The following is a 25,621-nucleotide window of genomic DNA, read 5'->3' as shown; positions in this document are numbered from 1 at the left end:
CACACACTTTCAGCTTCAGGGCTGTGGTTAACGTAAGGTTAAATAATTGGGGAGGGGACATAAGGTTGCTGACAGAATCCCTTGAATCTAAATGGATCATGGAGCTGAGGGCTCAAAGGAGCCCAGGGTTAAATGACATGGTTCCTTTGAAACCCGCCCTACAAAAAAGGCGGGTAGTTTATTGATTGCTGATTGGTTGGCTTTTAATTTAAAACAATGGTAATGTTTGTCTTTTTTATCTGATGAAGGGTATCACACCCGAAAGCGCTTATCCTTGGCTGTCTTGGAAGTTTTAATGAAAGGAGGAGTCAATCCAGCAGTGTCCTGCCATTCTTTTCTCTTTTTTGGATATATATATATATATATATATATATATATATATATATACACACACACACACACACACACACACACAGATATACACTACACACATACATATATATATATATATATATATATATATATATATATATATATATATATATATATATATATATATATATATATATATATATATATATGGGTTAACTTCAGAACATTGACAGACCATTTCATTGAAACCCATTTCACTGACAACTACTACTTGCAGGAATTAAAGGCAAATAACAGGGATTTGTCCCCTTCCCCAATGTTGTGTGACCCTGGAGTTAGTATATATAGTTAGGGGGGTGGGGGGTGTTGGGGGCGAATCCCCCCACCTATTTTGGTTTAAATTCTGTACATTTTGTGTTATATTCTTCTTTTAAACCAAAATAGGTTGGGGGCTTCACCCCACACCCCCCTAACTATAAATACTAACTCCAGGGTCGCACTACATTGGGGAAGGGGACAAATCCCTGTTATTTGCCTTAAATTCCTACATTTACTAGTTGGTCTGTCAGTGAAATGGGTTTCAATGAAATGGTTCGTCGATGTTCTGAAGGTAGCCCATATATATATATATATATATATATATATATATATATATATATATATATATATATACACACATATGTTCAGTACAGCATATCTGCTGCAAGCATGAACTGCTAGAAAAAAGAAATACAGATTAACAATAGCAAAAGAAAAAGTAAAAGAATTTTAGAGGCATACTGATACTGACTTAGAAATGTTGTGACTGAAAGACATTACGGTGAAATGACAGCCTGAATGAGTCATAACTGAGGGAAAAAATATATGTTACTTTTCATTTAAAAAGAAATAGAAGCTGCGTTTCACAAAACAATAGTTCATAATTTACTGAAAAGATAGATGCCCAACAGGATACATTAGTCATAGCTGTGAAAGTAAAGTGCAAAGTAAGAACACAAGATACGCTTTCATCTGGTATGTTAACTCAGACAGTACAAGTGGTACATAACTAACATCTGCAATGAATACCACTACATTATGGTAAAGGAAGAATATTTCCAGACCAACAAGTGGATAAAATGTTTGTTCCATTTTACAGAAGCTATGCATCTAGCATGTGTGGATTACTATTCCAAGTTAACTTAAATAATGAAATAACAGCTACAACACATGCAAGTGTGATTAGACAACTAAGGTCTGTATTTTTAAGGAAAAGGAAACTTGATGTTATCATACTTAATAATGGTCCACACAAACAAGTAAAACATTTAGAAAACGTAATTTTTAATTTACTGTGATCATTGTAACTTACTACAAACTGCGTCATAGATATATTTTCGGCTTAAAAAGCGGATTTAGAACGTGGGATGTATAGGTCTGAAATAATAATGAGCCACCTTTACTAATCAGCGCATCATTCAGTACACAGAAGTTTCAGAGAATCAACTGTAAAATGGACATTGTAGAGGATCAGAGCACATCTAGCATCTATGCGTGTTATATTTTTTAGCAATGAAGTTATATTATACCAAGTACCATTCACAGTTCAGGCATTCAGCGCTTTTCACTTACACTAGAAGTTAGTTATATGCACGTTTTTCATGCTGTTTTGTTAACTGCCTACAGCTATTACTTCCTAGAAAAAAAAAACAGAATGCAACCGTCACTAACTGCAACTTTCTAACCCTCTAATTTCTGCTAACTACATTAAACCCTAAACTAACAGCCAACTCTCTATTGCTATGAGTGATTTGTTGGGCTCCATATTACAACACAAAGGCATATGATGAATGACATTAATGAGCTCTCAACAACAACCAATTTCTCTAAATAGACGTATCTTCCTCTGACATGGTGTGGCCACCAAGGTAATTATAAATAAAATGGGCATGAGTCTCCAAGTCCAAGTTCCCTGCATGGGGGGATGCACTCTTACAACAACCATTGCTTTTTTCTGTCTAGTTTTGCAGAAATGGGCTGTTGATGACAGTCAATTTTATGAGCCATATCCTTCAGTGCAAATGGTCACACTATAAAACTAGACTGGACAGTATCCTATTCAAACGTCAGCGCTCGAAATACCCCCTGCACCTCCTGATGTACTGGGCAAGCCCTTCACATCCCACAGCTTATACATACCAACTCAGAGATCTCCATAAATCAGAGAGAACTGGAAATTGCCATTTTGGACTTGTAAGTCTGTTCTTCATGACATTCAGTCTCCATCTTTCAGGACTCTTTCTAGCTGGTCCCAACATTTCAAATGGTTAGCAGACTGAAGAGAGTGGGGAAGATCTATGAAACCACAAGATGAGCCACCCCCCCCAAAAAAAAAGGTATTCTACCAACCTGTCACAAGGCTTCCTTGCATAACAAAAGGCTAGTATATCAGGATTGCAATGAATAAATATTCCACTAGATATGTCCATGCAAACAGCAGTGGTACAGAACAGATACAAAAATGGACCATAGTTGTGAGGACAGGAACATGATGCTTACTTAGACAAGTGAAAAAAAGCTGAAACATTCAGCTCCACAAAAATCAGAATAAAACCAGTGCCAACAGAAATAAAACATATTCTGAGAAAGCAGTTTGGGGTTACTTGACTTTAGATTTCATCTGAAGTGCAATTTACAGCCATTCCCTATGGAATCTGATACTATCAATTTACTTAACAGACAGGATGGCAAAAATGTAGTCCTACACAACTAATATGTAACCTTGTACCTAAAGGAAGGAAGTTCAAGAAAAAGGAATACATTAAAAATGACAATATTTAAGTTCAAAAACAAGTCTGTCATATTAAATGTCAGATACTCACATACATACCATACATACACAGCCTCAACAGAAATGCAAGTTGAGTGGAATGACAGAAATGAGCGGGATCCAAGAAAGTAGCTTCTTAAAGATGTACAACGCCAAAACATGAAAGTGTGGAAGAGGTGTTTATAGCAATATAATGATTACTTTCTGAACAAATCACAGAGCAGCATCAGAGAGTTACATTGTTAAGGCTGGGGGTATGATTTGAAACGTACGGGACTAACTGATGCATGATTATCCTAGCAACAGGTGTATGAAAATGACGTCTCAAATGCAGTAACTAACTTAGGATTTGCATAATGTCAGTTGGGTACAGAATTAAGCAGGACAGGAAGGAAAGTGATCTATGAAGAGTCCATCCATGTTTCTAAGTAAACGTACTGCACAGTCTCGATGTACCGTTAAACTTTAGAAATTACATATTGTTACAGAACTATTCAGCATTACCACTAATCCATTGCTTTTAAATTAATATAACTGACAAAAAAAAGGGAGTTCTTACCATCTGCTTCTTCAATCTCAAAGAGTCTGTAGTTAAAATGTATAGTGGGTATGTGAGGATTCTTTGGATGAATAACAGAGCTTACTCCCATTGCACAAAAGGGCAACTTTCCTGGATGGAATCAAAACAGATAAACAAAATGTTAGTTAATTCATAATCTCATTTAGAAAGTCTTCCTACAAAATTTTAAGAAAACATTTCAGTGAAACAATAAACAAAGCTCAAATAAGAATGAAATGAAGTGCACAACTAACATTTTCAATGGTTTTACATTAAAGAAATCTCAAACAAAAGTGAAAAAGTCTATACAACTCAGTGGTAACACATACAACACCTTTACTCTTATCACTTTAATTTCTCAACACAAGCCAATACCCACCACTGGGCCCCACCTTTTCTGCTCATCTGCTCGAGAGACCTCTTCATTTTGTCTTCTGAAACAGATCCTCGTAGTGCCCCACCCATCACCCCAAGCTTCTCAGTTCTGAATGGAAGGAATTTGCAGTTATTACCTAAACAACATGGAATAACCTACTTCACTGTATTCAGACTCTTCAGACCTTTCAGCTCTCTTTGGGGGTGGGGGGGGGTCAACTCCCTTCTCTAATCCTTTTCTCCTCATGCCCAGTTTGGTACTTTTCTTGCTGCTGACTCTGAAATGCATTTCAGTTAACATTTAATATTTAGCTGTGCTGTTGCCCCCCCTGCTGTTTTCTGCACCCCCTTATCACAGTAACACAGCTACCTTTTCAGTGTCGGATCCCTTCAACTCTGCTACCCTTTTAGTTTAGCTACAGTTTTAGTAGAACCCTAGAAATTTAATATGGTCCATGCATTTGCTGCTTATCGATTACTCAGCAGTGTATTTTTTCATTTGTTCATTCTATTCAAACTATTTTGTCTAATGTAAGGAGGTCATTACAGAAAATGTGGTATTGTTTTAATTACCTTTTTAAAATAAAAAAATACTACCCACATGGCTAAAGTTATTAAACTTCGCATTCTACACTGATCAGTTTAGACATACAGATGAAAGCTTTTCCAGAAGTAAAGCTTTAATGTTCCGCCAGGAGAAGTTTAGATGCAAGGTGACACCTGCAGGAAAGCTTGGGAAGCCTCTGTGAATCAAAACACAGAGATACAAAAAAAATGCTGGCTCGCCAAAATTACCAGGACTTATTTTTAACACCACACTTGGAATGGGCAGGTAAAAAGCACCACATAAGCCATCTCTTTCTGTACTTCCCATTTACTATTTTAGTCATTACAGAAATTTGTTGTACATTTAGTCTCAAAGCAATTTTGTGTAGTTTATAGGATTCTTATATTTTACTAATATTCTCAAAATACCAGACATTTCTGAGTCTTTCAGAATGCTCAGTTTTCCCAACTAATCCACAATACTTAGATTCCTCCCTTCCTCTCTATTTCTTACCTACAGTGAGAATCAGTCAGAAAACATAAGTTCTATATTTACCATAATAACATGTTTAGAACCAGATCCATTTCCCTCTAGTCCCAGAACTCTGTCAGCCCAACATCTAAAACTTTCTTAGACTACACAACTTCTCCCCTTTACTCATAATCCTGTGCACAGAAGGACCACTCTCCAGACTTCTGTAGGTACAAGTAAAGATGAAGTAAGCAAAATGAAAACCTTTGAAGATCACACACTCTGAAAGAACTACCAACACAAACTAAAACAGACCAGAAGGTATATGAGTTTGAACTACCCACACAAATTATAGACCAGAAGGTAGGTGAGTTGTGGAGTAAGATGGACTAAGTCCTACACATCCCTCAATATATAAAGTACATAAAACTTTCATATGTGACAGAACTAGTCCATCTTTCTCTAAGACAACAGTCCCAAGTTTATAAAGATGGGTAAATCCTATTAAAAAATACCTCCAAAGGCAGTATCTTCAAACACAAGCTGAAGTGGAGATGACTGGATAAAATGTCTTACAAGGAAACTAAGGAACATGTCTAACCCTCTAACACTAATTATTATCAGAGAATTATGATCCGATCTCTAATTATTAACAATGTATTATGTGTTTGAGACATGGATGCCGAGAAATTCACCTCAGCCATGAAGCTTGAGAGGTGAATCTTAGCATCCTTGTTAAGAACACACAATAATGGTTATGACTGGTGAGACATGGTAGGCGCAGAGGTTAGCACTGTCACCTCACAGCAAGAGGTTCTCTGGTTCAATTTTCAGCTAGGGTGCCTTCTGTGCGGAGTCTGTATGTCCTCCTTGTGGTCACATGGGTTTCCTCTGGGTGTTCCGGTTTCCTCCCACATTCCAAAGACATGCATTAGGTGGACTGGACACTCTAAATTGGTCATAGGTGAGAGTGTGCGTGTGTGTCTGTGTGTGTGTGTGCGTGTGTGCGTGTGTGCGTGTGTGCGTGTGTGTGTGTGTGTGTGTGTGTGTGTGTGTGACACTGAGTGGTACGAATGAACTACCAACGTAGGGCTAGCCACCTGGCAGTGTTAACCTTGGCTCAATACGATTGTCACTGCTGAAGTGACACCCCAACTCCATGTGTTAATTGGGAAAAAGGGGTTGAGAATGGATGGATGGCGAGACATGACCATAATTCTTTGTAGTGCATGGAGCTTTACCTGCTCCATGCAGTATCAGTTACAGAAAAAAATATAGGGGTAAAGTGTGTTTTACTAGCTTTCAAAGCCTTTGAAAGTTATGTAAAACAGTTAAAACAGTCAAACAGACAGAAGGCAGACATGAAGTGTCCCTTTGAAGGAACAGCTTCAAAAACAGTTACAGATTTTACACTGTCAAATGTTTTGTTTATATGAGTGACAGAACAATGCATCTAACAACATTTAAAGCTGTTTTGCCTTCTGCTACTGTTTTTTTTTATCCAGTACTGTCTGTTGTTAATCCCCAGTGCAAAACCTGACTAACTATGCTTCATAAAACCTTGTTAAGCACTTTTCTGATGGCAGAAAGGTATTTAACAAGATTGCATTTTTCCCCATTTCTGGGGCATAACTGGTATTCCATGCACTACATTACAGTTATGACAGAAGTTGTTTTACTTATGGATGATGTCCCTAATTACTGTACATCAGAAGGGAAACTTCAGTTTCAGATCAGATCTACATGTTGTACAAGTATGGATCATTGTCTGAAAACAAGGTATCGTTGTATTGCATAAGGAAGAAATGGGAACTATTGTGAAATAACGGGAGTGAAAAGCAGAATAAAATGTTGCACTGCTGAGCTTCCAAACAATATATAAAATGGACCACAAAATAACAAATGTTAAAGTGCAGCCAGGATATCAGTATCTCAATAACAAGGAAAAGGTAGAGTTCTAATTCTGGAAACATACCTTAGGTTACAGACACAGAAGCTAAATACGTTTCAGGCAATGCTGCAAATCCTCCAGGCTGAGAGGAATGGAATGAGTCTGAAGGATGACAATTCAACTGAGAAAAATAGTTACAGCCATGGAAAGAAGCCTAGCTTAATATTATATTGCCCATCTCTTGTGAAGAGAATAAAGTGAAAGACTGTGAATCTCCTTGAAATTATTACTAAATAGTTGTAAATTGCCACACAAGAACTTTGCAGTGTACCTGAAAAATCGCTTTTAATTAGTAATGTGGAGCTAGAGGGTAAAAGGGATTGTTAGACAAACGTCATAAGGAATCACAGGACATTCTAGCAGATGGGAGGATGAGCATACCTCAGAATCTTAATATGCTCTCCCAGTATTCTGTCTGGCTATTGCATTGGTGCTAAAGGTAATACAGATTGTACCATGTGGCCATTATGATATTAGTAAGCACAAAGTGTACACATTTATACCTGCACCTCCTCCTCCAGTAAGGACATGAGCAGAAATTCACAGAAGCCTTCACAGAACGAAAGGATAATGTGCCATGTCAAATAAAATACATTTGCCACTTCCATAATTAATCTGATGGAAGTGCTACAGAGGAGTTACAAAATAAAATAAAGAATAAGAGAATACATGAAATACTAAAGCGAGAAGCAAAGATCAAGGGTCGCTTGAAGAGCAACCTAGTCAGATACAAGAACACAGATTGTACTGAACTGGCAAGGAGAAGGGTACATAGTAGGAGGAGGCTTTAGCAGGACTACATATAACTTTTAAAGGCAAAGTGAAACCACTCTTAGAAAGGATCAAGCAGCAATGACCACTCCAAGAACAGAGAATACTCTTACAAGAAATAATATGTGCATTAACTAGCCCACCCATAAAGAATAGGGAAAAAAGGACAATAAGACCCTACATAAGGGAACCAAAAAGAAAGAAAAAAAAAGAAGACCACAACAGCTCTAAAAGTGGTTCAAAGACTGAGGCATATAATGCCTTAGAACCAAAGAAAGGGAAAATGAAGATATTGTGCAATTGGTCTGTAGGTGTCCTGCTTATCATTTAACAGTAAGAGAAAAGGAAATACTATCATATCTTAAAGGAAATTAAAGGAAAAGAAACAATATAAAAAGCTCACACACCCCTGTTAAAATGCCAGGTTTTTGTGATACAAAAAATGAGACCACAATAAACAATTTCAAAACTTTTCCCACCTTTAATGTGACCTATAACCTGTACAATTCAATTGAAAACCAAACAAATCTGTTAGAGGAAAAATGTACAATAAGCCAGTTCCATAAGTGTGCACACCCTTAAAACTAGTACTTTGTTGAAGCACCTTTTGTATTAATTTAAGCATTCAATCTTCTTGGGTAGGTGTCTATCAGCATGGTCCATCTTGACTTGGCAATATTTGCCCACTCTTCCTTGCAAACGCACTCCAAATCTGTCAGATTGAGAGGGCATCTCTTCTGCATAGCCCTCTTCAGGTCACCCTACAAATTTTCTACTGGATTAAGGTCTGGGCTCTGGCTGGGCCATTCCAAAAGTTTTTTTCTTCTGGTGAATCCATTCTTTTGTTGATGTGGACATATGCTTGGGGTCATTGTCATGCTGAAAGGTGAAATTCCTCTTCATCTTCAGCTTTCTAGCAGACGCCTGAAACTTTTGGGCAAAAAGAGACTGGTATTTGGAACTGTTCATAATTCCTTCCACCTTGACTAAAGCCCCAGTTCCAGCTGAAGAAAAGCAACCCCAAAGCATGACACTGGCACCACCAAGCTTCACCATGAGAATGGTGTTCTTCTGGTGCTGCAAAGTGTCGTTTTTGCACCAAATGTACCTTCTGGAATTGTGGCCAAAAAGTTCAGCCTTGGTCTCATCAGACCATAACACATTTTCCCACATGCTTTTGGGAGACTTGATGTATTGTTTTGCAAATTTTAGCCGGGCCTGGATATTTTTCTGTGTAAGAAAAGGCTACCATCTTGCAACCCTACCCCACAGTCCAGACATATGAAGAATATGGGAGATTGTTGTCACATGTAGTACACAACCAGTACTTGCCAGAAATTCCTCCAGTGTCTTCAGTGTTGCTGTAGGTATCTCGGCAGCCTCCCTGACCAGTTTTTGTCTTGTCTTTTCATCAATTTTGGAGGTACGTCCAGTTCTTTGTAAAGTCACTGTTGTCCTATATTTTCTCCACTTTTAGACGACTGTCTTCACCGTGTTCCATGGTATATCCAATGCTGTGGAAACTTTTTTGTACCCTTCTCCTGACTTGACACCTTTCAATAATGAGATCTCTTTGATGCTTTGTAAGCTCTCTGCGAACCATGGCTTTTGCTGTAGGAGGCAACTGAGTAAATGTCAGGAAAATCCTACTAGGACAGCTGAAGTACCTCTGCTTTGCTTTTTATTGCTTCTTTTTGGTAGCCGCATTATTCCGATAGTTTTTTATCAACTCTGCTACTTATCTGAACTGTTTTTTGAAATCTTATACTGCTTGCACTTTAAATTATCAATTTTTAAGCATTTTACATCCGTTTAACTGTAAAGGGCTACACACTCAAGTGTGATAGCCTGTTTTCTGTGTTAAAAGTGTTTTTATTGCTGTATTTGCCTTAACTTAAAAAAAAAAATATATCCCTCTACTCATTTCCCACCTTTCGAGAGCTAGTAAAGTCCAGTTTTCAGATTTTGCTGAATTCTGGCCTGTTTGTAAGTTCCTGTGTTGCCCAGACCTTTCTAAGATAGAGGGAAGCTTATCTGTTCATCAGTGAGTGTGGTGAGCTTTGAACAGCCTGTCACTGGAGGAGTGGTTTCAGCTCAGAAACTGTAGTTTTATTGGCCATTTTGGGCTATTTCTATCCCTTTCATCTTTCTGTTTAAAAACCCGTGTTTGCGCTTTTTTTGCACTTTTATTACCTCAGCAAGAGCCTGCCTGGGTGTCCTGCAGAGTCCTACAGTAGCAGAGAGAAAAAAGGAGACTGAGTAGATTAAGTACCTCTGTTTTGCTTTTTATTGCTTGCTTTTGCTAGCTGCATTATTCCGACCGATTTTTAGTAATTTTGCTACTCATCTGAACTGTTTTTTGAATTCTTATACTGCTTGCAGTTTAAATTATCGTTTTTAAGTGTTTTACATCTGTTTAACTGTAAAGGGCTACACATTCAAGTGCGATAGCCTGTTTTCTGTGTTAAAAGTCTTTTTATTGCTATATTTGCCTTAACTTTAAAAAAAATCCTATCCCTCTACTTGTTTCCCACCTTTCTAGATTTAGTAAAGTCCAGTTTTCAGATGTTGCTAAATTCTGGGCTGTTTGCACATTCCTGTGTTGCCCAGACCTTTTGTAAGATAGAGAGAAGCTTCTCTGTTCATCAGTGAGAGTGGTGAGCTTTGGAACAGCCTATCTGCCGCTGGAGGAGTGGTTTCAGCTCAAAACTGTAGTTTTATTGGCCATTTTGGGCTATTTCTATCCCTTTCATCTTTCTGTTTAAAAACCCGTGTTTGCTTGGTTTTGTGCATCGTGCAGTGCTGTTTAACTATTCCCAGCACCAGTAATTCTACTCTTCAAATTTTCCCTTAGAACTAGCCAGTCTTCTAGTTTCAACACTCAAAACTGCATCCTTGTGCTCAGCACTTGTTCAAAACAGGTTGCAAGCACTAAACAAACTACACACTACTGAAGCACTCAACTTTCCTCACTTGTCAGGAGGAGAAAAGTTTTTCAGTGCTTAAATTAAAAAACACCTATCTAGGCATTTCTAAGGGTCAGCTCCCAGTGTTTTCTCCTATCCACCTGATGAATCTGGGCATCATGAGGCAATGTAACAATTGCCTCATGTACACAGACAATCCTCTCCTCCTACCACACTACAACCTGAGAGAGATGCAATTATATAACCAAACTGGAAGCCAAGCTCTCTCCAGCCAAGACTGTCCTAGACAGTCAAGAGGAGAAGGTTAACACCTACACCACACCATACTCAACACATAGTACATCAAATTGTACCCCACCTAAACCCACACATAGTAACACAAAACACAAACCTACATTCGCGGAGGTTCTCAATAAAAATCTGCCAAAACAACAGAGACCTCCAAAGCAGAAACGCAGGCAACCATCATTCCCCACTACCCATACAACACACAGACCACAAAATTAGTGTACCACTCAACCTCAGCCCTTAAGGCAAAACAACGTACCCAGTACACTTGTCATAGGCGACTCTATAGTCAGGCACTCTGATGTCCCACTTCACCAGGCTAAACAAGGAGAAAGTTACTGTAAGCTGTCTGTCGGGTGCCAGGATCCACCACATAACGCACGCACTCGGGTCGCTCCACAACAAGTACAAATATGACTCTGTCATTGTCCGTGTTGGTGTGAACGACCCGAGATGCACCTCCCTGGACTACATGAAAAGGAGACATGGAAGAGTTCTTGGATCATGTAGCCAAGGCAGGTATGACCGTAGTCCTGAGTAGCATCCTGCCATCGCCCAGAATGATACCATAGTACAAGGACAAAATGAATGACTTCAAAAATTGGCTAAGCTTCTAATGTCATTCAAAGGGGATCCAGTATCTGTCTGCCTGGGAAGACATGATCGACAGACCATGATGCTTTGCCAGAGATGACCTGCATCTGTCGCGCCTGGGATTCCGGATACTGGCTACGGCTCTTGCCACCCCCACAGTGCCTTTTTTAGGCAAGGTTCAAATGACAAACCCACCACTGTAGCAGATACAAGCAAGCAAAAACTGAGGGTAATGCTTCTCAATGCTAGACGTCTAAACCTCAAAATGCATTCACTTGAAGTACTCCTCAATATGGAGAGCATTGTCATCTGTGCATTAAGAGAGACCTGGTTCAAGGCTCCAGAGAGCACCACTACATTACCAGGCTATAATTCATACCAAATTCCGGTAATAACGTCCACACAGGTAAAAAACGCACTCTCCAAAGCTAAGAATACAGCATCCATGGGACCAGATGACATCCCAGGCTGTGTACTACATGAACCAAGAAAGCACCAAAACGCTTAAAACAAACCAATAAACTCAAAATGAGCAAGGTAGATGAGAGGATAACCATCTATCTTGCTCGTTTTGAGTTTATTGTGTACTACATGAACTACAATATGAACTGGCACCTCACCTAAGTGTCATGTTTAATCATAGCCTCACCTCAGGTTTCGTGCCCACTGAGTGGCGCACAGCTACAGTTATCCCACTTCACAAGGGGTGATCCACCTTGGATCCCAGAAACTACCGTCCCATCAGTCTGACAAGCCTTATCTGCAAGGCCATGGAGCGTATTATCATGGAACTTATAAACAAAGACATTGGCAACCTTCAAACACTGGACCCCACTCAGTTTGGGTTTGTGAAGGGCCAATCTTGTCTCCTGAACCTGATTGACTTCTTCAAATCAGTCTCCAGAGCCATGGACAATGGTAAGGTGGTCCACACAGGCTATCTAGACCTTGCCAAGGCCTTTGACACCATCCCCCACTCTGGAATCATAGATAAACTTACTAAGCTGGGCATTAATCCCTACAACACCCAATGGGTTGCTAACTGGCTTACTGATAGAACCCACACTGTAAAAGTAGCCGACTCCAAATCCAGCTCCAGACAAGTGACAGGTGGAGCACCTCAGGGTTCAGTCCTGGGGCTGCTCTTGTTTGGCATCTACTTCTCTGAAGTACAGGTCAACACTAAGGGACTCTGGCAAACAAAGTTCGCAGATGACTGCAAACTGGAAGACATTATTGACTCCCCAAATGATGTGGATACTCAACAAATGGGCCTTACAGAAACAGATGCTTGGTGCCAGAGCCGTGGGCTCAAGTTCAATGCCAAGAAATGTATAGTTATCCCCTTTTGGAAAAAAACTTGTATCCATGAACTACCATATAGGTGGCAGTACACTAAACACCGAAAGTGTGATAAGAGACTTAGGGACACAGGTGGAGAGTGGTCTCACCTTCGATAACCACATCGCCACAACAGTCAGGAAATCCTTCTATGTGGCACACCTCATCACAAAGGGCTTTTCATCCAGAAAAAAGGAGGTCATTGTCCCACTGTACTCATCCCTCATTAGACCCATTATAGAATACAATGCCCCATTTTGTATGCACCTCTCAAGACATCTGCAACAACTGGAAAGGCCGCAGAAATACCTCACTAAAAGAATCACAGGCCTAAAGCAGATGCCCTATGCTGACCGCCTTAAAGAACTCCAGCTATACTCTGTAGCATATCGTCTACTCAGAGGCAATCTCTGCTTAACATACAAGGCTATGTCAAACCCAGAGCTATTGGACATGCTACACTTAAAGAAATCCCAATCCCTCAGAGCCACACGCTCCAGGGATCTAAACCTTGTCATCACAATAAACAAAACATGCTGGAGGGATAGGTTTCTGACCCAGAGACTCCCCAGACTCTGGAATAAATTGCCCATACATGTCAAGCAGAGTGCCTCTTTGGCCCTCTTGAAAAGGAACCTTGATGATTGGATGGGAGAAAGGAAATTCACCCCAGGGATCACATCAGTCGCCCTGCTAGACAGGGGTCCAGGGAAGTAAATAATGTGGGAAGAAATAGCCAGGGAATTGTTATGGCTAGGCTTGTATAGGCCCTAGGGCTGATAGCCTAGTACCAACCTATGAACCACACTTTTCGACCACCTAACCTGGGCTGAAACACTAAAGGAGGAGGTGTGTCCATATTCAATAAGGATATCCACACCTCTAGCCTAGCTGCTCAACATACTGTATCCGAAATTATCCAAGTGCAACTAACAATGGGCAAAACTGCAATCCAGGTTGTAGCTTGCTACAGATCCCCCCGCCATGCCCCAGGATGCCCACTCCACGTTCTTCATTATACTGGATAATATTAAGGTACAGCCCAATACCCTAATAATGGGAGATTTCAACTACCCTACCATCAACCGGAAAAACTACTCAAGTACTAACTCATTAGCTCAACGCTTTCTGGAATTCATAAATTCCAACACCCTGGATCAGCTTGTCCATACCCCCACACCAGCGGCAGCAATATCCTGGACCTGGTCATTACCAACAAGGGTAACTGATGTTCCACTCCAGGGGTCAACTCCTCACAGGTCAGATCCGACCATAAGCTAATCACCCTAGACATCAATATTCCACCTCCATCCCCCCATTAAGGAAACCACTGTAAAAAAAGCCAACTTCATGCTTCTCAAGACAGAAGTAGAAAACTTCACTACAACCGTGCAGACGGATAAGTACTCAATTGTATTATTCTGCTGCACTTATTACTGCTTGGTAGTAGCCTGATTAAATTGTAACTGTTATTCTACGCCTTTTGGTTTAAGCACTTGGGCTTCAAACCAGTTGTTTTACATTAAGGTTTGTGGACTGCATTGTTGTGGCAGGACAGGTAGCTTACATCCTTCTAAGTTGGGAATTGCTGAATGAAGGCCCAGTGTCTGTTATTCTAAAAGCGCATTAGTTCTAGTTTAAGCACTTTGGCTTCAAGCCAGTTATTTTACATTAAGAAGGTTTGTAGTCTGCACTCTTGTGGGAGGAGAGGCTAGATTCTGCCCTTCTGAGCTGAGAATTTCTGGTTAAAGGCTTATTGTGCCTGCTTATTTGATCAGTTTCTTTCAGACATTTGTGCGCCGTGTTTGCTGTAACTCAGACGTTAGTAGTTTATTGGTCATTTTGGGCTAATTTCTATCTCTTTCATTTCCCTGCTATAAAGACTGCATTTGCGCGCCGGGCAGTGCCGGCTAGCTAGGGTTAAACTATTCCCAGCTCCATGAAGTCTGCTCTTCAATTTTTCCCTTGGAACTAGACAAGCTTTCAACTTAAGCACTCAAACCACTCATTTCACAGCCCAGCACTTGCTCAAAACTCATAGAAAGCACTAATTAACCCAAGCACTAGACCCCCTATACTGTCCAGAAGGACAAGGCTCTCTATTCGTCCCTATCAGATAATCAGTAAAACAGCTCATTTTACCTATTCAGGCATGTCCAAAGGGCAGTTTCAGGTGTACTCTCCAGTCCAACTGGTGGAATCTGGGCTTTTTGAGGCAATGTTACAACTGCCTCATGTACACAAAAAAAACCCTCTCCCTCTACCACAAAACACTAATATATGCGAGAGATGCAATTATACAGCCAAACTGGAGGCAAAGCTCTCTCAACCCAAGACTGGAACTGGCAGTCAAGAGGAGAATGAAAATACTTACAACACACCACCAGTCTCACATAGACCTACTACACCAACACTGGCAAATAACACACATAAATACACGAAAACATACTCAGAGGCTCTAAATAAAAATCTGCAAAAGCAACAGAGACCTCCAAAGCAGACACCCAAGCAACCTCCACACCCCATCACAAACCATGAAAAGTACAGTTTTGTACCTACCATAAATGTAGATGTCCAATAGGTATGCAACTGCAGTCCTGACATATGGGTTGTCCTGCCTCAGGCAGCCCTTCGGTCGGCCGGATTCCAAAGTCTGGGTCCGGCGTCGGCTGATGTCGCCCTTTCCCTGACGTCAGAGCGCCTGGGGTATAAAAGCGTCAGCCAACGCCATCTTCTTCAGTGTTTCTTGCCCCAGATGTCAGGTGCCCTCTAAGGAAGGCTAAATTTTGAAAATAGAGAAAAAATTCCAGACAAGTACAACAACATAAAAACAAATACACCATAAAAGATTACCCCAGGTAGCTAAAATGAGGGATAGAAACTCAAAAGAATACCACAGAGGGGTAGGTGGGAGGGAAACCTGACTGCAGTTGCATACCTATCGGACATCTACATTTATGGTAGGTACAAAACTGTACTATGTCCTTCAAGGATGCAACTGCAGTCCTGACATATGGGTTGAATACCATAGCCAACCTGGGGGTGGTAGGCACTAAGACAAAGATGGTGTAGCTAAAATGCCCTGCAGGACTGCAGAAGCAAACCCTGCTCTGGATCTGGAATATAAAGGCAGGTTGTAATGTTTGGAAAATGTATGCACGGAGCTCCATGTAGCAGCTTCTAAAATGTCCTTTGTTGCCACTCCTCTTAAAAAGGCTGTGGAGGTGGCTGTAGCTCTGGTGGAATGTGGCCTGATGTCAGGTGGCACAGTTTTTCCATGAAAAGAGTAGCAGAATCGAATGCAATTTCCAATCCATTTAGAAATTGTCTGTTTGGAAATTGCTTTCCCTGCAATCCAGCAGCGAAAGCTACAAAAAGCTGGTCAGATTTTCTGAAAGACTTTGTTCTGTCCAAGTAGTAGCGCAACTGTCTGTGTATGTCCAAGGTGTGCAGAAGTCTCTCTCCTTTATTTTGAGGATAGGGAAAGAAGGTAGGCAGGTGAATAGCTTGATTCAGGGACACCCTGGATACCACCTTTGGCATGAATGACGGATTGGTTCTCAAAGAAACTCTGTCCTGATGAAAAATGAGAAATGGTTGTATTGCCATAAGGGCCTGTAGCTCAGAGACTCTTCTTGCTGAGGTTACTGCCAGAAGGAAAGCTGTCTTCCAAGACAGAAATTGCAACTCTGAAGATGCTGCTGGTTCAAAGGGAGGAATAGTTAATTTTTCCAGCATGAAGTTGAGGTCCCATGCTGGCACTGGTGGTTTCCTTGGAGGGTTGATGTTCTTTATACCTCTTAGAAACTGTCTTAGCAATGGGTGAGAAAATACAGGCGGATCAGTGTTATATTTGGCAGATATTGCTGAAGCATGTATTTTTATGGAAGAATATGAAAGGCCATTGTGGAGCATTTCAGCCAAATATTCTAGGATCTGTGGAATGCTCATCACTGATGGGTCTTGACCCTTTTGCTGTTCCAGATAAGAAATCTCTTCCATTTTGCTGAGTATGTTTTTCTAGTGGAAGGTCTGCGCCTCCAGGATGATATCTTTTACCCTTTTGGAAAGTGTATCCTGAGGAATAGTCATGGAATCTTCCAAGCTGTCAGCTTCAATGTTTTCAAGCTGGGGTGTAGTGTCCTGTAATTGTGCTGTGTCAGAAGAAGTGGCCATTGAGGAAGGAGCCACGGATTGGTGTGTGTCAAGCTCCGTAGCAGTGGGTACCAGTGTTGTCTTGGCCAGTCTGGAGCTATCAGTATGACTTTCGGTTGCTCTGTCTTGATCTTTAGTAACACCTTGGTCATCAAAGGAAGAGGTGGGAAGGCATATAGTGTTAGAGAGTTCCAACTGAAGAAGAGAGCGTCCACCTTCCATGCTTGAGGATGGTATGTCCTTGTGCAAAACTTTTTCAGATGGTGACTGAGGTGGGAGGCAAAAAGATCTATATCCGGCCTTCCCCATGCTTGAGTTATTTTTAAGAAAATTTCTGGATGCAACATCCATTCGTGTGGATCCAAGATGTTTCTGCTTAGGCTGTCCGCCAGAACACTGTCCGTCCCTGGTACAAACTGGGATTGTAGCTCTATTTTCAATTGTAGGGAAATATCCCAGAGATTCATTGCCAGTCTGCAAAGAGGGTATGAATGGGTACCTCCTTGCTTGTTTATGTACCACATAACTGTGGTACTGTCTGTCTTTATTAGTAGATGGCCCTGATGCATGAACTTTTCGAAGGTCTTGATTGCATGTATCACTGCCAGCATTTCTTTATGGTTGATGTGCAGGTGCTTTTCTTTTTGTGTCCATTGTCCTTGAATGCATCTGCCCTCCATGTGCACCCCCCATCCATGGTCTGAGGCGTCTGTTGTTATGGTTTGACTTGTATGAGGCTTGCTGAAAGGCAGACCTTTGTTTATCTGGCTTGCTTGAGCCCACCACAGAAATTCCTTTTGAAGGCATGGAATGAGTGGGATCAATGCTTCCAGGCTGTGGCTGTGTTGAGACCATAGACTTTTTAGATACCATTGCAGTTTCCTCATATGCAGCCTTGCGTGTGGAATCAGAAGAATGCAAGATGCCATGAAACCCAGGGCCTACAGGATTTTCCTTGCAGTCATCTGGGTGTGTGTTGCCAATTTTCTGAAGTATTCTGGTAATTGTTTTTGTTTTGTCAGAAAAGCCATCTGGGTGTTTGTGTCCAGTGTGGCACCCAGGAAAGCTATTTGTTGGGATGGTACGAGACTTGATTTCTGAATGTTGACTGTGTATCCCAAGGCCTGCAGTAGGTGAATGACATAGTCCAAGTTTTTTAACAAGGCTTGTTGGCTGTCCGCTTGTATAAGGCAGTCGTCCAAGTAAGGGTATATTTGTATCCCCTGAAGTCTGCAATGTGCAATTACTGATGCCAGGCATTTCGTGAACACTCTGGGTGCAGTAGATAAGCCAAAGGGCAATGCTGAGAATTGATAATGCTCTGAGCCTGCAAGAAATCTGAGGTATCTTCTGCAACTTTGTCTGAATGGGACATGCAGGTATGCCTCCTTGAGGTCCAGATTTACCAGCCAAGACCCCTTGCCCAGCATGGGAAGGAGTTGCTGTAAAGTCAGCATTTTGAATTTTGGCACAAAAAGGTAAGTATTCAGTGCGGACAAGTCCAGAATGGGTCTCCATTGGTTTTCTTTTCTTGGAACAAGGAACAGTCTTGAATAAAATCCTTGGCCTTGTTCTGCAGAGGGAACCTTTTCTATTGCTCTTATTTGAAGTAGGTTTGTTATTTGTTTGAGTGCCTCTGCCCTTTGATTTGGTGGCAGGTTTGGCTTGCCATGTCTTGTTGGTAGTGTATGAAAATGGAATCTGTATCCTTTGTCTATTATGTCCAGTATCCATTTGTCCTTTGTAATATTGTGCCAATTTTGTGAGAATAAAGATAATTTTCTGCCCAAAGGTGCTTCTAATTGAGCCCTGGATGGCAGAGTCAAAGTCAAGTCATTGAGATTGTCCCTGTGGAGCAGTGGAAAGTCCTGCCCCACCTCTCTGGTTCGGAGGCTGCCATTGACGTCCTCTGTAGGAGCCTCGAGTTTGCCCTCTACCTCTGCCACATCTGTTTTTGCCTCTTTGAAATTTGTCTGTGTCTGGAAAGGACCAATGCTTAGATGGCCAATTCCTGCTGAATCTTGGAGGCTGTACCTGGAGGAAATCTTTGACTGTTTGCACTGATTTTGCCTTTTCCTCTATTTTCTTTAAAACCTCTTGTGCAGTAGCACCAAATAGCTTATGTTTCTCTAGTGGTGCATCCAAAAGCTTAATTTTCACATGGTCTGGCAATGTTTGTTCCTTTAACCAAGCATGTCTGCGTATGACCGCACCTGTCATTGCTGCTCTACATGAAGCTTCCAATGCATCATATCCACACTGAAGGAAATGGTTGCTAACCTGCTGAGTATTATGAACCAATTCCTGTAACCTCTTTCTATCTAATGGTTCAGGGGAAGCCAATTTCTTTTGCAAGTCATCCAACATGTATTCCTGATACTGAATCATATGAAATTGACAACTTAATGCTCGCATAGAAAGGGTGGAAGATGTATATACTTTCTTGCCCCACCTTTCTAAAGCCCTAGAATCTCTTTCCGAAGGAAGTGGATTCTTAGCAGTAGTGGAGGAAACCCCTTTAGGCCCGTGAGAAATAGTTTCAGGGTCAGCAGTATGGCCCTTGTACAGAAATTGATGTGTGTCTGGGACCCTGTAGAACCTGTCTGGCTTGACAGGAGCAGGGGGGAGGGAGTCAGGGGAAACACTAGATTCTAAGTACACATCATCTAAAACATTTAAAACTGGAGGGATAGCTAAGGGTCTATGCTGAGGTAGCTTTAAAAATTCCCTTAACCTTTTCCTAGAATCTGAGTATTCTTGGCCTTGCCATTTGAAGTGTTCTCTCATGGAATGAAGCATTTCCCCAAAGGAAAACTCCTCAGGAGGAGAAGCAGAGGGTATGGATTCCTCCGCATCAGAATCCTCGTAGGCCGGGAAAGCCTCCTCCTGGTAGTCTGAATGTGCAGAATCACCTGAGGCCTCATCTGAGGACTGGGGATCTACCTGCTCAACCCTAGGCCTCTTGACAGAAGGCGGCTGACAGCCTCTATCTGGATGTGGCTGAGAACCCCTAATTAAAGAAATAAGGTCCTCAGCTAAACTTAAAATTTGAGAACCAGTAGTGGATCCCAGAGAAATAGATCTTGGAGGGAGAGACTTAGCCTGTTTGGCAGCCTTAGTACGTGTGTAGGCCTTAATGGACATAGACACTGGAGGCCTGGCAGCCCCGCGTGCTGGAGTAGTCTTATCCACAGAAATGGTGTTAGAAATATCCTGGGCTACGGTCTCAGAGGGGAGAACAGAAACCGGCACCGAGCTGGCCTCCGGTACTGAAGTAACCGGTGGGGCGGTGTCGTCTGTCTGTAGCGGTTGTGCAACTGGCTCAGAAGAGACAGAGACATTCGCGGTAGGCCTAAGCGTGGTGTCGGCCGAGACCGTGGACTGCGGGTGTCGGTCCTTATCCTTCCATTTTTTAGGTAAATGTGCTGTCAGAAGCTCTGACGGCATGATATAACAGAAATCTTCCCCAAAATAATCCTGTGCAAACTCTGTCCGACGCCTAAGAGTGCGTTTATTGAAAGAAGCACAAGCTGTACAGGCCAAGACGTTGTGTTCTGGGCCTAGGCAGGGTAAGCAGTAAGAGTGGAAATCCTTATGAGGTATTTGTTTCCCACAAGTTAAACAATTATTAACTTTTACAGTTTTATCTGACATCGGCTGAGGCAAGAAAAGGTCCCCAATGGGGTACTTAGCTTTTTTGAAGACTTCAGTAGCTGAAAACACAGGAGCTGGTCGACCGGCACTTGCGAACTGCTTCTGCTTCGGGCGCCACGCAGCAAGAAAGACTGAAGAAGATGGCGTCGGATGGCGCTTTTATACCCCAGGCGCTCTGACGTCGGGGAAAGGGCGACATCAGCCGACGCCGGACCCAGACATTGGAATCCGGCCGACCGAAGGGCTGCCTGAGGCAGGACAACCCATATGTCAGGATTGCAGTTGCATCCTTGAAGGACATCTCATACTTCACATAATCAGTGTGCCACACAATCACAGCCCTTAAGGCAAAATAACATACCCAACACACTAGTAATAGGCGACTCTATAGTCAGGCACACTGATGTCCCACTAACTAGGCTGGACAAGGAGAAGGTTACAGTTAGCTGCCTGTCGGGTGCCAGGATCCACCACATAACACAAGCACTCAGGTCACTCCAGAACAAGTACAAATACAACTGTGTCATTGTCCATGTTGGTGTGAATGACCTGAGACGTACCTCCCTATACTACATGAAAAGAGACATGGAAGAGCTCTCTGATCATGTAGCCCAGGCCAGTATGACCCTGACCCTGAGTAGCATCCTGCCATCACCAAGAATGATGCCACAGTATAAAGACAAAATGATCAGTTTCAACAATTGGCTAAGTTTCTGGTGTCATTCAAAGGGGATCCAGTATCTGTCCACCTGGGATGACATTCTTGATAAGCCACGTTGCTTCGCAAGAGATGCCTTGCACCTGTCACCCTTAGGCTTTCGAACACTGGCCAAGGCTTTTGCCATCCCCATAGTGCTTTTTTTAGACAAGGCTCAAAAGACAAACCCATCACCGTAAATTGCACAAGTAACCAAAACTGAGGGTAATGCTACTCAATGCCAGAAGTCTAAACCTCAAAATGCAAGCACTCGGGACACTCCTCAGTATGGAGAACATCGATATCTGTGCAGTAACAGGAACCTGGTTTAAGGCTCCAGAGAGTATCCCAGCCTTTTTGGCCACAGAACCCAGACCGAAACACAAAAGGTGGGGGTGTAACCATATTCATCAAGGATACCCACACCTCCAGGTTAGTGGCACAGCACAATGCCTCAGAGATCATCCATGTGTAACTAACAATGGGCAAAACTGCAATTCAAACTGTAGCTTGCTACATATCACCCACCATGACCCAGGACCCCCATTCTGCATTTCTGGAGACACTGGAAAATATGAAGGCCCTACCAAATGCCCTAATATTGGGTGATTTCAATTGCTCAAACATTAACTGGGCGAACTACTCAAACATTAACTGGGCGAACTACTCAAGTACTAACTCCCTTGCCCAACGCTTTCTAGAATTTATAAACTCAAACGCCCTGGATCAACTGGTCAACACCCCCACCAGAGGTGACAACATATTGGACCTGGTCATCACCAACATGGCCAACCGGTGTTCTACAACGGAGGTCAAACCCTCGCTGGTTAAATCAGACCATAGACTAATCACTCTGGATATCCACATTCCGCCCCCACCCCCAATCAAGGAAACCACCATGAAAAACATTTCAGAAGCAAACTTCACATTACTTAAGACCAAGGTGGAAAGTTTCACAGCCCCCATGCTAAAGGACAACGCTGTCCAAGCTGCTGAATCCCTTACAAAGACACTCTATGAGCACCTGCAAGAATGCATGGATTGTGCTATCCCAAGCAAAACCAAGACTTACTCCTCCAAGAAAAGGAAACCAGTCTGGTGGACCCCTGCCATAAACAAGCTATACAATAGAAGGAGGAAAAGTACAGTTGTGTACATCTACCATAAATGTAGATGTTCGAGTTTCTTCACTGTTGCAGTCATGACTGTAGGGTTCTCCCCTGCTGGCAGGCAGTCCTCGGTCGGCCAGAATCCCAAAGTCTGGGTCCGGCATCGGCTGTTCAACCATGCTCCCTGACGTCAGAGCGCCAGGAGTACAAAGCTGACAGCCGACGCCATCTTCTCCAGTTTTTCTTGCCCCAGATGTCAGGAGTCCCAAAATGAGAAATGTCCCATATCCTTTGCAAATACACCTCAGAAGAATGGTGAAAAAAGGAACCACACAAAAGTAAAAATAAGAGGGGACAGGAGGGAGGGAAACCCAGACTGCAACAGTGAAGACACTCGAACATCTACATTTATGGGAGGTGTACACAACTGTACTATGTTCATCATGTTTCACTGTTGCAGTCATGACTGTAGGGTAGAATCCCAAAGCAGAATGAAAGGGAGGTGGTCATAAAGTAGAAGGGGAGGCTAAAAGGCCCTGCAAAACTGCAGAGGCAAAGCCTGCCCTATACTTACAGTAGAGAGGTAGATTGTAGTGCTTTGAAAAAGTATGCACTGAACTCCAAGTTGCAGCTTCCAAAATGTCTTTGGTAGGAACTCCCCTGAGGAAGGCAGCAGAAGTGGCAGCAGCTCTGGTGGAATGAGTCCGTATACTCCATGGGATTTGCTTTCCATGGTGTGAATAACAAAATCTGATTCCATGAGCAATCCATTTAGAAATGGTCCGTTTTGAAATGGCTTTACCTTGGGAACTTGAAGCATAAGAAACAAACAATTGTTCTGATTTTCTGATGTCCTTGGTTCTGTCCAGGTAAAAACGTAGTTGTCTGTGTACATCCAAGGAATGTAAGATCCTTTCCCCTTTATTTTGAGGAGTGGGGAAAAAGTTGGCAAGTGGATAGTTTGATTTAAAGCCACTTTGGAAACCACCTTAGGCATGAAGGTAGGATTAGTCCTCAAAGACACCCTGTCTTGATGAAAAATAATATAAGGTTCCACAACCATAAGAGCTTGTAACTCTGAAACTCTCCTGGCAGAGGTAAGGGCTAACAGGATGGCTGTTTTCCAAGATAAAAACGTAATGTCAGAAGAGGCAGCAGGCTCAAAAGGAGGCAAGGTGAGCTTTTCCAAAACATAGTTGAGATCCCAAGCAGGAATGGGAGGAGATCTAGGAGGTCTTAAGTTCTTAGCTCCCCTGAGAAACTGTCTCATGAGCTGGTGGGAAAAGATCGGAGGGTCTGTATTATAATGAGCGGAAATAGCACAGGCATGTATTTTAATGGAAGAGAAAGAGAGACCCTTATGTAAGAGATCTGTCAAATAAAGTAAAATTAAAGGAATGTTCGGAAGAAGAGGATCAGAATCCTGAGCCTGCATCCAGGAACAAAATCTTTTCCATTTTCCTGCATAAGATTTTCTAGTGCTAGGACGTTTGGCTTCCAAAATGATATCCATAACCTGCTTGGGTAGGAGAGAAGAAATCAATGGCCCTGGATTAACCAGGCCGCCAGGCTGAGAGTGCTGACATGGGAGTGTAGAACCTGACTCTGATGTTGGGACAGAAGGTTCGGAGTTTGTGGTAAGACCCAAGGGGGCTCCAGACATAGGTTTTTCAGAGTGGGGTACCAAAACTGTCAAGGCCAATTTGGGGCCAACAAGATTATCATCTTGGGCTTGTCCTGTTTGATCTTTAATAATACCCGAGGAAAAAGAGGAAGAGGCGGAAAGGCATATCCCGAGAGGTTTTTCCAACTGAAAGATAGTGCATCCACTTTCCAAGCTAGTTTGTGGAAAGTCCTTGAGCAACAATTCTGTAGTTGATGATTGAGATGGGATGCAAAGAGGTCTATGTGAGGACGTCCCCAGACTGCTGTTATCATCCTGAATATTTCGGTGTCCAGCATCCATTCGTGTGGATCCAAAAGGTTTCTGCTCAGACTGTTTGCCAGGAAGTTTTGCTTCCCTGGTAGAAACTGAGCTTGAAGGTCCAGATTGCAAGCTAGAGCTGTGTTCCATAGATCCATGGCTAGTCTGCAAAGGGGGTAGGAATGAGATCCCCCTTGCTTGTTTATGTACCACATAACTGTGGTGTTGTCTGTCCATATCAGTAGTTGTCCTGGCTGTAGAAGATTCCTGAAGGCCACTAGAGCTTTCTGAATGGCTAACATTTCCTTTAAATTGATATGCAGGTGCTTCTGACCTTTTGTCCAAAGGCCCTGCAGACAGTTGCCCTGAAAATGGGCTCCCCAAGCATAATCCGAGGCATCCGTGGTTAGAATCTGAGTGGCAGGAGGCAGACAGAAGGGTTTTCCTTTGTTCAGAGTACATGCCCTGGACCACCAAAGGAATTCCTTTTGAAGACAAGGCAGGACGGAGATCAGTATGTCTAAACTGTGGCAATGCTGAGACCATACACTTTTTAGGTACCACTGTATTTTCCTCAAGTGTAGTCCTGCATATGGTACGAGAAGGATGCAGGAGGCCATGTAACCCAAAGCTTGCAGGAATCTCCTTGCAGATAGCGGAGTTAAAGTTGCCAAGGTTTTGAAAGTTGAAGCCAGCTGTAATTGTTTTTCGGATGTCAGAAATGCCATCTGGGTTGTGGTGTTTAGAAGAGCACCCAGAAAAGTTATCTGTTGTGAGGGTGTCAAATTTGACTTTTTTATGTTTACAGAGAATCCCAGGAACTTGAGAAGGTTCTGTACAAATTCTAGATGCTGGAGTAAGACATCCTTGCTGTCTGCCTGAATTAGACAATCGTCCAGATAAGGGTAAATTTGAATTCCCTTGAGTCTGCAGTAAGCTACTACTGGAGCCAGGCATTTGGTGAAGACCCTGGGCACAGTAGACAATCCAAAGGGCAGCAGAGAGAATTGAAAGTGCCTCGATCCGGCCTTGAACCTGAGGTATTTTCTGCGTTCCTGCCTGATGGGAATGTGTAAATATGCCTCCTTTAAATCCAAAGTTACCATCCATGCATTTTTGGACAGCATTGGAAGTAGC

The 25,621-nt window shown here is 42.3% G+C and overlaps 1 protein-coding gene across 1 annotated transcript in view; it reads right to left on the bottom strand.

Annotated features, from left to right (window-relative positions):
• The window catches only part of CPOX (coproporphyrinogen oxidase), a 342,309-nt gene that overhangs the window by 237,185 nt on the left and 79,503 nt on the right, over nt 1-25,621 (bottom strand). The window contains exon 3 of the mRNA XM_044072354.1: nt 3,681-3,791. Coding sequence (XP_043928289.1) covers nt 3,681-3,791 — 111 coding nt within the window. The remainder of the gene's footprint in view (nt 1-3,680; nt 3,792-25,621) is intronic.

The sequence above is a fragment of the Protopterus annectens genome, chromosome 5.part0 (genome assembly GCF_019279795.1).
Source record: "Protopterus annectens isolate FY-2018-M chromosome 5.part0, PAN1.0, whole genome shotgun sequence".
In the NCBI taxonomy this organism is placed as follows: Eukaryota; Metazoa; Chordata; order Ceratodontiformes; family Protopteridae; genus Protopterus; species Protopterus annectens.
Note: the sequence above shows the minus strand (reverse complement) of the source record. Positions and strands in the feature narration are given on the sequence as shown.